At 44.9% G+C, this 13,750-nt stretch overlaps 1 protein-coding gene across 2 annotated transcripts in view; it reads left to right on the plus strand.

Moving 5' to 3' along the window:
* The first annotated feature begins 11,954 nt into the window (after nt 1-11,954).
* Nucleotides 11,955-13,750, plus strand: part of Rabep1 (rabaptin, RAB GTPase binding effector protein 1) — a 93,625-nt gene continuing 91,829 nt past the window's right edge. For both annotated transcript variants that reach the window (XM_090349829.1, XM_090349830.1), the window contains exon 1: nt 11,955-12,191. In XM_090349829.1, the coding sequence (XP_090205955.1) occupies nt 12,158-12,191 (34 nt within the window). In that variant the 5' untranslated portion in view covers nt 11,955-12,157. The remainder of the gene's footprint in view (nt 12,192-13,750) is intronic.

The raw sequence follows: 13,750 nt of genomic DNA on the forward strand, positions 1-13,750 counted from the left end.
ATCTTTGCCAGTCCTTGAGCTTTCTCAAGGCTGGAGCTCTACCACTTGAGCCACAGCACCATTTCTGACTTTTTTCTATGTATGTGGTACTGAGGAATTGAATCTGGGTCTTCATGCATGCTAGGCAAGCACTCTACCACTAGGCCAAACTCCAGCTCCTTAACACAGTATTTTATAATGAAGTATCTATATTGCACAGACAACTAATGAAATGCTGGGAGAACTGGAGGACCAGGCTGGAGGTTTTGCAGAAAGAGCCTTAATCAAAATGATGGTATAGATCTGGTCTGGTGAGGCCACCTGTGCTGCATTTCTGCGGAAGGTTGGTGTGGTGATGCTGTTGCTTGGGAACTGGAGGTCACACCGCTACTGTTGCCACTTCTGCCTCCATTCTTACCATGCTAGTGGGGGTACTGCATTGGCTCAGCTTCTTTCCTAGCTTCCAACTCAGAATTCAGGACAGTGCATGTGAGCAAAATGCCAAATTCCTGGCCCCTGTTTTTAATTTTTGAGATTGTTTCATCACAGTTGTCACTTTTCAAACCTCCAACGTCTCCCCTCTGTCCAAAAGGTAGCTTTGTAAGCAATCCCTAGAGAAAACAGATGCAATTAAAAGAGCTTTACTGGCTGGGTACTGGTGGCTCACCCTTGTAATCCTAGGTACTCAAGATGCTGAGACTGGAGGATTGAGGTTTGAAACCAGTCTGAGCAAGAAAGTTGGAGAGACTCTTATTTCCAATTAATCAGCAAAAAAGCCAGAAGTGGAATTCTGGCTCAAATGGTAGATCCTCAGCCTTGAGAAAAAAGAAAGAAAGAAGAAAAAAAAAGCCAGGCAAGGGTGTAAAGTCTTGAATCAAGCCCCAGTACTGGCATATACAAACACACACGCATGTACATACACTTGCACACACACAAAGAGGTCTATTGATTTATTTCCATCAATGCAACCTTTCCTCTTGTTCTTTGCACCCCATCTCCTCTCTGTTTCAAGGCTTTGTTCCCGTGATGTTCCTTTTTATTCTCCATCATTCCACTGGTATAGACACAGATCTCAAAAGCATACCAAAAGAAAAAAAAAAAAAACTTTCCTCAAGTCCATATCCTCTTCCAACTTTTCTGTTTTCTTTCCCAATAAGCCTCACTTGAATAGGCTCATTTTTATTTTCATACTCTTTCACTTCCTTCTTTCCTTTAAGATTCTTAAATTGGGCTATTGTTCTCCATCCAATCAAGGCCACTAGGCACCTGTATCTTGCCAAAGCTAATGTTTGGTTGGTTGGTTTTTCTGTTGGCATCTTACTGAAATTCCCTGCAACAGCTGAGACAGTTGAACATTTCATCCGTGTGTTTGTGTGTGTGAACACTGGCTTGAACATTTGAGCTTATTTTTTCCCCTCAAGGTTGGCATTCTACTATTTGAGCTACACCTCTACTTCTGGCTCTTTTGGTGGTTAATTGGAGATAAGAATATCATGAACTTTCCTATTAGGGCTGATTTAGAATCATGTATCTCAAATTTCAGCTAGGATGTTTATAGGCATGAATCACCAGAGCCCCTAAAATACATTCTCCTCTTTCTCTTTCTCTTTTTCCTTCTCCTCCTCCTCCTCCTCCTCCTCCTCCTCCTCCTCCTCCTCCTCCTCCTCCTCCTCCTCCTCCTCCTCCTCTTCCTCCTTTTTCTTCTTCTTCTTTTGTGGGTCATGGGACTTGAACTCTGCCTGGGCATTGTCCCTGAGCTCAAGTCTACCCTACCCTTGAGCTAAGCCCCATTTCCTGCTTCCTGGAGGTTAATTGGAGATAAGAATCTCAGGTTCTTTAGTGCCTAGGCTGGCATTGAACCTTGATCCTCAGATCTCAGCCTCCTGAATAGCTAGGATTACAGGCATGAGCCACCATGCCTGGTCTACTTTTGACTTCTTCACAATTCCATTCCTAGTTACTTTCTCTTCTCTATTTACATTTTCTCCAAAGTAATTTCCAGCCTCTGACTTATATTTGTTTTCTTTTCTTTTTTGATGGGTCATGGGGCTTGAACTCTGGGCCTGGGCGCTGTCTCTGAGCTCTTCAGCTCAAGGCTACTGTCCTACCCCTTGAGCCACAACCCCACTTCCTGTTTTCTAGAGGTTAATTGGAGATAAGAGTATCAGATTCTTTAGTGCCCCAGCTGGCATTGAACTGCAATCCTCAGATCTCAGCCTCCTGAGGAGCTAGGATTACAGGCATGAGCCACTGCACCTGGCTTTCTGACATATTTCTCTGCATAATTTTTTTTCCAGTTCTGGCACTTGAACTCAGGGCCTGGGCACTGTCCTTGAGCTTTCTCCAGGCTAGAGTTCTACCCCTTTGAGCCACAGCACCACTTTCAGATTTTTCTATGTATGTGGTACCGAGGAATTGAACCCATGGCTTTGTACATGCTAGGCAAGCACTCTACCACTAGGCCATGCTCCGAGCCACTACATAAATTTTGTATTTCCCTTCAACTTTGTGCGTGCGTGTGTGTGTGTGTGTGTGTGTGTGTGTGTGTGTGTGTGTGTGTGTGTGTGTACACACCAGTCTGAGGGCTTGAACTCAATGCCTGGCTGCTGTTCCTGAGTTTATGTGCTCAAGGCTGGTAGTTTACCACTTGGAATACCTCCACTTCCTCCCTTCTACTTCCTATTATGAAAACTCAAGCTCAAAGAGTAGTACCTATAAAACCCAACATGCTTTTCATTGAAATTCATTAATTGCTAACATTTTGCTAACATTTCTATGCACACAATCTCCCTTTCTTTTTCTCTCACCTCTCCCCTTTCCCTACACACAATCTGGTTGAACCATTTGAAAGCAAATTTTAATCAACATGGTAATGCTTTATAAAATACTTGGAGGTTCCAAGAATGAAGTAAAGATTTTTAAAAATTATTGTAACACTATTATTACATCTAGGAATATATTACATCTGGGAATGTAGCATAGGACACTCTAAGTTTGATGCTTAATATGAGAGAAATACAAATAAAAAGGGGGTGGTAGAGGCAGAGAAGAAAGGAAAAAAGAAATGGATAAGTTATTTAATAGGTTAATATTATCTAGCTGTGTATTGGTGACTCACACCTCTAATCCTAGCTCTTGGGAGGCTGAGAGCTGAGGAGCTATGTCCAAGCCAGCCTGAGCACTTAAGTCCCAAGAGTCTTATCTCCCATTTGCTAGCAAAAATCAAGAAATGAAGGCCTGGCTCAGGTGGTAGTGTACCATACTTGAGTTAAAAAAAAAAAGCCAGGCATGGTGGCTCATGCCTGTAATCCTAGCTACTCAGGAGGCTAATATCTGAGGATCAAGGTTCAAAGCCAGCCTGAGCACAGAAGGACTGAGACTCTTATCTCCAATTACCCTCTAGAAAATAGAAAGTGGGACTGGCTGAAGAGCACAGGGACAATGCCCAGGCTCAGGGGTAGGGTCATAGCCTTGAGCTGAAGAGCTCAGGGACAGCACCCAGGACGAGTTCAATCCCCATGACCCCCCCACACACAAAAAAGCCAAGAAAGAGTGTGAGTTCCCGAGTTTAAGCCTTAGTACCATTAATATACACACACACACACACACACATATATATATATATATATATATATAATATTATGGGCTGGGAGTGGGTAGAGTGCTTGCCTGGAATGTATGAAGTCCTGGGTTTGATTCCTTAGTACTACATATACAGAAAAAGCTGGAAGTGGTGCTGTGGCTCAAGTGGTAGATTGCTAGCCTTAAGAAAGCCCAAGGATAGTGCCCAGGCCTGGCAAAAAAAATTATTTAATATGTAGCACATACTGATTTTTCCAAAATTTCCAAATTTTGACTTTATTAGAATATTTTCCTTTTATGTATGTATTTATCTATTTATTTGGTACTGAGGAATTGAACCCAAGGTCTCATGCATGCTAGGGAAATACTAAGCCACATTCCTACCCTCATGTTTTCCTTTTAAATTTCAGATTCAATTAAGATTTACCTACTAGATTTGGTCACTGTCTATTCTCTTTTATTGTGGAGTCAAGTCTCTCCACACATCTTTGTTTTCCTGTCAGGATGACAGAGCTAATAATCATATTAATTTTAGTTAGCATGGTAAAGATGTCCCCTCTGTCTTAACCCTTACACAAGAGAGGAGCCTGAATAAGCAGCTATTTCTCTTTTGTTCTTTCCTCAATTCTACTTTGCACAAGGAAAATATATTTGAAATGCACAGTCATGCTATAAGGCAGTACTGGGGTTTGCATTTAGGGTCTCATATGTGATAGGTAGCCACTCTACCACTTGAACCATTCCCCCATGCCCTTTTCCTTTAGTTATTTTTTGAATAAACCCTCACAGTTTTTCCTGGGCTAGCTCAGACTTCAAATTTAATTTTATTTTGGTCAGTCATGAGGCTTGAACTCTGGGCCTGGACACTGTTCTTGGGCATTCCTCAAGGCTAGCACTCTACCACTTGAGCCACAGTACCACTTCTGGCTTTTTTTGTGTGTGTGGTACCAAGGAATTGAACCTGGGTCTTTGTGCATGCTCGGCAAGCACTCCACCACTAAGGCCATGCTCCGGGCCCCTCCAGCCATTTTTTTTTCTTTTGTGGGTCATGGGGCTTGAACTTGACCTGAGTGTTGTCCCTGAACTCTTCAGCTCAAGGCTACCACCCTACCCTTGAGCCAGGCCCCACTTCCCATTTTCTAGGGGTTAATTGGAGATAAGAGTTTCAAGTCCTTTTGTGCTGGGACTGGCTTTGAACCTTGATCCTTGGATCTCAGCCTCCTGCCTGGTTAAGATTACAGGTGTGTGCCACCACACCCAGCTCCAACTAAAATTTTTGAGTAGAATATGTCTGAGAGCATTTGGGTTACCTACCCTATCTATTGCCTATCATTTGAGGTCTTATAGGGTTACACAAAATACTATTTATGGGAAATCCCCTAATTTAAAAAACAACTGCAGTAAACTTATCGTTATCCATGGTATGAAATCTTAGAGCTGAAAAGAACAGTAAAGAAATCAGTTTTAGGACTGGGAGTATGAAAAAGCTGGAAGTGGTGCTGTGGTTCAAGTGGTAGAGTTCCAGCCTTGAGAAAGCCCGAGGTCAATGCTCAGGCCCTGAGTTCAAGCCCCAGGACTGGCAAAAAAAATTAACTTTGCTATTCCAGTCATAGTGGGAACCCCTTCCCACCTAGCACCAGGAGCTCAGTCACTGAACACAGCTCAGAGTTTCTCTCTGGTCAGCAATTAGGGCCAGAAAATTCTGCCAAAGAACTTTCATATCCACTGTCCTTTATAGATATGAAGACACTCTTTGTGGCTCAAATTGTCTCTTTTGCATCTAGGTATCACTTTCTTTAATATCTCGATATAATGAAACACAAAATAAAATGTGTTTTGAAACACATTTATCATTTCCTGGGTCTCCACTCTCTATAACTGGTCAGTGTTACCTTGGCAACAAAGGTGTTTGGAACAAAGAACCAGCACCACCAAGGTGACTTAATCAGGGTACTGTTGCACAACAGACATTATCACTCATCACTATCTATAGTCTTACTCCAGTGTCACCTTATTAGTGAAGCACACAATTCCAGCACTGTGCTTATATTCTGCTATAGCAGGGATCAAACCCAGGGCCTCACACTTGCTGGACAAATGCTCTGCAGCTCAAGCCATGCCCTGACCCTTGTGGTTATATTTTGTTTTGAGACAGGGTTTAACTTGATCTAGGCTAGCTTTGAATCCTCCTTCCTCCAACTCCTGAGTTGCTGGGACTACAGGTATGCACTACCACAACTGGCTCAAATTCATATTTATTTGCCAGTCCTGAGGCTTGAACTCTAAATTGTTCTTACCTAACCTGTGTCCAGTCCACAGGGATTGGTTCTAGGATGTGAATTCCACTCTATACTAAAAGCTGTAGAGATGCTTCCAGAGTCTATGTGAAATGTCATGGTAATATGGTTGAATTTGAATAGGGCTCCTAAAGGCTCATTACTTGGTATCTGAGTTGTCTGTTGATGGCTTTTGGGGGGGTGATTGGATCTTGAGGCCTCTGAGCTAACCAACAGAGTGGAAAAGCCCTTGATGGATTTAGATTGCATTATTGGTAAGTAGTGGAAAATGAGGAGGCAGAGCCTACTTGGAGGAAGTAGGTCACTAAGTAAGATTGGATCTTGTCCCTAGCTCTTTCCTAGCATATTGTTTTTGTTGTTTTGTTTTGTTTTGTTTTTTGTCACTTGTGGGACTTAACTCTAAGTCCGGTTGCAGTCCTTGGGCTCTTCTGCTCAAAGCTAGCATTCTCCCACTGAGCCACAGCACCACTTCTGGTTTTCTGGTGGTTAATTGGAGATAAGAGTCTCATGGACTTTAGTGCTCAGGCTGGTTCTGAACTGTGATTCTCAGATCTCAGCCTCCTGCATAGCTAGGATTACAAGCATGAGCCACTGGGGCATGGCTGCATATGGTTTTTTCCTGTTTCCTACTCAGTGGTGAGGAGCTTTGCCTTACTAAGATTTCCCTGTTGCCCTCCTATGTTCTCTGAGCTGTAATGCTCCTCACAAGCCCAGAAACAACAGAGCCAAGAAATCACACATTGAAACCTCTGAAACTGTGAGCCAAAGTATTGTGTTCCTCCTTTAATTTATTTCTCCTGGGTGTGTGTTATCACTACAAAACTGAATAACACACTCTTATTTACATATAACTTGTGCATATTCTCCATTTTACTTTAAATCACTCATGATACATAAATGCCACTGAAATACTTGCTATACTGCAGTTACCAAAATGAGAAAGTACATGTATTCATTATAGATGTATATTTTGAGATATTTTTTTCTTCCTTTTGTTTGTTTATTTTATATATATTTTTTATTGTAATTAATAAAAGGGTTACATGATATTTGCCAGATAGAAGGTGCATTAATTCACATACATTGATACCCTTTCACATGTCTTGGTACCCATTACCCTCCCCCCACCCACCACCCACTCCCCGTATTGGTTTTCCCCCCTTCCCTATCAAGTTTCAGATAACCAAATACAAATAAATTATTTTGAGATATTTTTGATATTCAGTTACTTGACTTTGTAGATGTAGAATCCATACATGGAGGACTAACTACACTTTTAATGGACCCAAGTCACAAAATACCACATTGGCTGGGCCTTGGTTGCTCATGCCTGTAATCCTAGCTACACAAGAGGCTGAGATCTAAGGATCAGGGTTTGAAACCAGCCCAGGCAGGAAACTCTGTAAGACTCTTATTTCCAATTAAACACCAGAAAAAGAAAAGAAAAGAAAAGCCAAAAATAGAGCTGTGGCTCAAGTGGAAAAGCACTAGTTTTGAGCACAAAAGTCCAGGGATAGAGCCCAAGCCCCTGAGTTCAAGCCCCAGGACTAAAAAAAATTCCCAAAACAAAACCCAATATTGCTAGCCTCCTAAAAGTTAGTAGTGCTTACCATACCCTTGCCAGTCCTGGCCCCATCCTGGTGACTGTGGGCATTCTGTGATGCTGGTTCTCTTCTCACTTAGGTTAGTGACCCATAATATTTTCTATTTCAGATATTTTTGGGAGGATGCACAGTTCTTTAGTTTGTTTTTTTTTGCTCATGGCTGGCACTTGACCCCTTGAGCCATACTTCTACTTCTGGCTTTTTGGTGGTTAACTGGAGAGAAGAATCTCTTGAAATTTCCTGCTTGGGCTGGCTTCAAACTGTAATCCTCAGATCTCAGCTTCCTGAGTATCTAGGATTATAGGAATGAGTCACTGGCTCAGGCTTCATATTTAAAAAAAAAAAAAATTACTTCTGGGGCTGGGAGTTTGGCCTAGTGGTAGAGTGCTTGCCTAGCATGCAGAAAGACCTGGGTTTGATTCTTCCATACCACATACATAAAAAGAGCCAGAGGTGGTGCTGTGGCTCAAGTGGCAGAGTGCTGGCTTTGAGGAAAAAGCCCAAGGGACAACGCTGAGGCCCTGAGTTCAACTCTCAGGACTGGCACCAAAAAAATTAATCCCAATTTGTCATAAAATAGCATTTCATTTTGACACATTCGCATACATATTCGTATATACAACACATTGTATCTTGATTACACTCATTTCCTCTGTACTCTCCCTCATTTCCCTTCCCTCTGGTTTGGAATTTCATAAACATGGAATCATCCTATGTGATTTTATAATTTTCTTCTGTCAAATTATGTTTGTGAAAGCCAGGTATGGTGGAATTCCAGCACTAAGGTGCTAAGTATGAGAACTCTGAGTTTGAGGTCAACCTGGGCTACATAAATGAGTTTTGGAGCACCTGCATGAAAAGACCCTGTCTCTAATAAGGAAAATTTAAAAAATTTAATTAGCTTACATTAGTTATATAGAGAGGGATTTGTTGTTACAACTATTCACTGATTATAACTATGTAACTATACGGAGAGACAAGGGGACAGAAAAGAAACCACCTCACCTGTAGGTATAAAGATTCCACAAGCAATCCCACTGAAAGCTATTGAATAGAAGGAAAGGGAGAATAACAGAAGAGGTTATTCTGATTTAAGTACAATATACACGTTTAGTCAGGCATAGATGGCTTTTGCCTGTAATCTTAGCTACTATAATCTAAACCAGCTTTAGCAGAAAAGTCTGGGAGACTCTGATCTCTAACTAACTAGTACAAAGCCAAAAATAGAAGTGTAGTTCAAATGGTAGAACACCACCCTTGAGTAGAAAAGCCAAGCAAGAATGAAAAGTCCTAAGTTCAAGCCCCAGAATCTGCACACCTACACACCTACACATGTGCAAGCATGCATGGACAGGAAAGTAAGATAGATTCTGTTGGGAGGTGGCCAGAGGAATGAGGGAAGGCAAATGAAGAGGGCAAATGAGAGGCAATATTATTGATGTACTACTTCCTGTGCAAATAAAAACACAACAATGAAACTTGTTGAAATTGGTCTCAGAAGAGGAAGGGAATGAGGGAGAGATAGATTTAGTGCACTTTGTGTAAGGGTCACAATGTGTATGTTCAATTTTGTCTAAATTATGAGATAACTCTGCATTGAATATGTAGGAATAGTTAACCCACTTTTTCATTGTTTTGGAATGACCTACTGTATGAGCTATCATTAAACATTTTAAATCTATTATTAACTGTACTGCTATGAATCTATGAATATTCTTTTTTTTTTTTTTTTGGGCCAGTCTTGGACTTGAGCTCAGGGCCTGAGCACTGTCCTTGGACTTTCTCAAGGCTAGAGCTCTATCATTTGAGCCTCAGCACCACTTCCGGCTTTTTTTTTCTATGTATGTGGTACCAAGGAATCGAACCCAGGTATTCGTGTATGCTAGGCAAGCACTCTACCACTAGGCCAAACTTCCGGCCTCTGAATATTCTTATATATGCCCGCTTGGAACACATGTATCAATAACTGATCATTATTTCATACTGTAACTTTTTTATTTTTAAATTGGGCTTTGAACTAGGCAATCACTTTACCACTTAGCCACTTAGGCCACATCTCCAATCTGTTTTGCTTTTTTTTTTTCCTGGATAGTCTTGTGGTTTTTTTCCCAGGCCACCCTCAGATTGAGATTTTCCTCCTGTGCCTTCTGTGAAGCTGAAATTGCAGCCATATACTAAACATGCTTGGTTTGTTTGTTTGGATGAAGTCTCAATAACTTTTTGTTTGGAGTGGTCTCAATACTTGGTCTTCCCAATCTTTATCTCCCAAGTAGCTGGGCTTACATTCATGTAACATCACTACTCAGGCGGGTTTCAAACTGCAACCCTTAGCTCTCAGCCTCTTGAGCAGCTAGGATGGCAGATGTGGGTCACCAGTTTGTGTGGTCTTGATTTTGAGCGCCAGGCTTCAAATCTGATTATCAGTGGTAATAAGCCTGCTACTCATTCATTAAAAGGTGCTGCTTTGGGAGACCTTAGCCTCTGCTATCTCTATGGCTCCTGCCTCCTATGAGTCAACACAGGGCAGATTACCTGGCTGCTCTCTAGCCCTATCCTGGTCAAAGGTCTTCCTGCTGGGCCCATTTCTGCTCACCCAACAAAGTCAGATATGAGGGAGTGGATGAGAAGGAGCTCTGCATGCTCTCTCAGAGGCACCCAGCCAGCTGGCAATATTAATTATGCCAACACTTAGGTCTGAGTATAAGCTCTCTCCTGAAGATAGGAGGACCTGGGGGCAAAAGTACAAATAGATATCACATTTTTTCTTTTTTACCAGTCTTGGGGCCTAAACTCAGGGCCTGAGTACTGTCCTTGAGCTTTCTAAAGGCTAAAAGTTCTACTACTTGGAGCCACAGCCTTACTTTTCTCTATGTATGTGCTACCGAGGAATCAAACCTGGGTCTTTGTGCATGCTAGGCAAGCACTCTTACCACTAGGCCACACTCACCACTGATGTCACTTTTTTTTTGCCAGTCCTGGGCTTGAGCTCAGGGCCTGAGCACTGTCCTTGGACTTTCTCAAGGCTAGAGCTCTACCACTTGAGCCTCAGCACCACTTCCGGCTTTTTTCTATGTATGTGGTACCGAGGAATCGAACCCGGGTCTTCATGCATGCTAGGCAAGCACTTTAACCCCTAGGCCAAACTCCCGGCCCATCACTTTTTTTTTTTAACCTCAATTATTTACAATGATCAACTACAACTAATTGCTAACCTTAGTATATTCCATACTAAGCCTGGGGCTGGTGGCTCACACCTCTGGGAGGCTGAGGTCTGAGGATCAAGGTTTGAAGTCAGCTTCGGCAGGAAAGACCATAAGACTCTTATCTCCATTTCACTATGAGAAAACTGAAGGGGGGGAAGTGTGGCTCTGGTGGTAGAGGATCAGCCTTGAGTGGTAAAGCTAAAGGACAGGGCCTAATCAGTGAGTTCAAGGTCCAGTACTAACACACACACACACACAAATATAGTCTATTCTAGTTTGAAAAGTACCCATCTTTAATAACTTGAAGAGCCAGTTTGAAGGGAGATTCCTTGAACTACTGCAATAACAGGCACTTGAGTGGGATAATGCAGGAAAGGAGTCTACTGGCTTTTTCCATCTTTTCTTATCTCTGCACTGCCAGGCTCTGTGGCCATAACAGCTCAAATGTCCCAGGTGTTCAGCCACCTTCCCCAAACACAAACACAGCTGCCCTTTGGCCCTTCGGGGGATGTCCGGACTCTGTCCTAGAGCAGGTGAGCCTGGGAAGAGGCCACAGCTTCAGGAATCTTGGTAGGGAATTGTGGGGCCACAGGTTTCTAAGGACTTGGGCCTGTGGACTTCTTAGCTCTGGCACAGAGGCCGGTTAGAGAGGAAGTTTTTGAATCTAGGGCCTAGGGCAGGCTCTCTTGCTGGAGTATAAAGGCTGTACATGTTGTATGTGATTTCTCTCCCCTTAGGAGTGCAGGCACCTTGTCCGCAGTATGACCGGCAGCTCATCCCTGGAGCCACCACATAAAATGCCAGATAGCGTCCTCGGGCCTATCTATCAGACCTGCGGCCCGGCCTCAGTCGTGCCGCACATTCACAGTTCTTTTCCTGTTGTATGAACTCCTTTCAACTTAGCCATTGTATCACAAAGCTCCCACGAGGTTAAGTGACTCTCCCACGGTCACGTAGCAGGGCTGATCTGCACCCTGCCACTGGCTCTCCTCCCTCTCTCCTTTATCTTTTATTTCGGTCTGGGTACCGGTCACGACTCCCGCCCCCCCCCCCCCCAACTCCGCCCCAGGAGGCCAGCCTTGCGGGCCGCGCCCTCCACTCCTGCTCTTCTCCCCCCCAGGCCGGTTCACCGCCCCCACCAGCCCCATCGCTCCAGCAGCGCTGCCCGCGTCCTCCCAGAGCCGCCCGCCCGCAGCGCCCCAACCTTCGCGAAGCCCCGCCCATCCCTCAGGCTCACGTCACGTGCCACCCCATCCCCCCGCGCCTGCGCACTGCTTATTTCCCGCTGTCAGGATGAGGAGGCGGAGGTCGGCGCTCCGGTCCGTCTCTGCCCGGGGCTGTGGCGGTGCCGGCAGCTCCTGCCTTAGCGGTTCCTCTCTAGGCGGTGGCGGCGGCGGCTCCGTCGACGCTTCTTCCGCCAGCTGAGCCCGTGGCAGCCGGGGCGCCGCTTTCCCTCCCATCCTCCCCGCTCCCTGAGCCCGGCCGCCTGGCCATGGCGCAGCCCGGCCCGGCTTCCCAGCCTGACGGTGAGGCGCCCACCCGGGCGGGGGAGGCGGGCGCGGCCTGCCAGGCGCCGGCGTCGCGGGGGGGAGCGGGTGTGGGAGAGAGGACCTCTGGGTGGGAGGCGGGAAGCGTGCGCCGCAGGCCCGGGTTGGGGGGTGGCTCGGCGGAGCGGGGGCGCGGGCCGAGCCGACCGGCGGGCGGGTGGCGCGGGGCCGCGACGCCTCAGCCGGGGAGGGGGCGGCGGCGGCGGCTGTGGTGAGAGCGCGCGCGCGCGGGCGCAGGCGGGCGGGACGCGGGGACGCTGCGGGGGCCGCGCAGAAGCGGGGGAACGTGGAGAGGAAGCCGCCGTCGGGGTGAGGCGCCACCGGCACGTGGGACCTGCTGATGGGGTGGTGGAAATCGGGAGGGTGTGCTATATTCTTACAAAAACAACAGAAAATCTCCTGGATGTCTCAGTCCACGCTCCAGCGCTCTTCGCTCCGTTTTGTGACGTTAAAACACAAAAATCTAGTTGGGATCAGTAAGTGGATTTAGTAAGCCGTCTTGTCTTTGAGTGGCAGCGTGGCTTAATGGTAAATTTCCGGGGTCTGATCCTTGGCTGAACTCTGGGCATATTTCCTAGTCTCTTATAACCGCAGTAAATCTTCATTCATGAGAGGTTAATTCATATCTATTTTATGCATAAAGATGGCAACACTCATGTAAACTGATAGCTTAGCATTATTCTGAGAATACTAGGCCTGAGAGTGGTGTTTGGGGAGGCCCTAAATCGAGGAAATGTGTCACTTTTTCTCTTCCCCTTTTCTCTTCTTATAGGGTCTCACTCTGTTGCTCAGGTTGGTAGCTAGGCCTGTGGTACCCTTTTGCTTCAGTCTCCTGGGTAGCTGGAGCTGACTTAAAGGTGCTACGCTTAGCTGTGCTTTTTCTAGTAATTATGTTCTTGGAAGGAAAAAGCCCCACCCCAAATAATCCCAAGTAATTGTCTGAGCCTTCTTGGTCTTTTGCTTTGGGGGTTGACGACATCGCTGCAGAATTTACTACCTGGAGTTTTGGAATTAATACATCTGGTCTAGCCAGGTCCTACTAGATGTAGTTGAGAAAGTTCTTTCAGGTGTATTTCTACAATCAGCCCCTACTGTGGATATGTAAAGGTGTGTAAAATGTTGAGGATAGAATGCTTGGCACAGAAACTACTTAAAAACTTGCCTTTTCCAGGAGTAGTCTATTGAAATAACCTTTCATAAAAACCTTACTGTTTGTTCTTGCCTCTGGGGAACTGAAAACAATGTTATCAGATATTAAGGCTCTTGCTGCTCTTTGAGAAGTGAGCGCCAAAGCCTGGTAGTCTGCAGTTTGGGGTGGTGTTAGTTGCCTGAGGGGATGCCCAGTGCCTACTGTGCAAGAATTAGCTTACTGGTTTTATTCTAGTAGAAGCAAGACCTTTTATGGAAGTCTATGGGAGAATAAACTGGGGTCTTTTCAGGCTACATTTTAATTCTCACCTTTTGTATTCGGTGTTCAGGGAAGAAACTGCCCTTTACAAACCCTCTTTGTTAAGACAGAGGCGGAATACAGAGAAATC

Source organism: Megascapheus bottae, chromosome 17, assembly GCF_031878675.1.
Source record: "Megascapheus bottae isolate mThoBot1 chromosome 17, mThoBot2.hap1, whole genome shotgun sequence".
Lineage (NCBI taxonomy): Eukaryota > Metazoa > Chordata > Mammalia > Rodentia > Geomyidae > Megascapheus > Megascapheus bottae.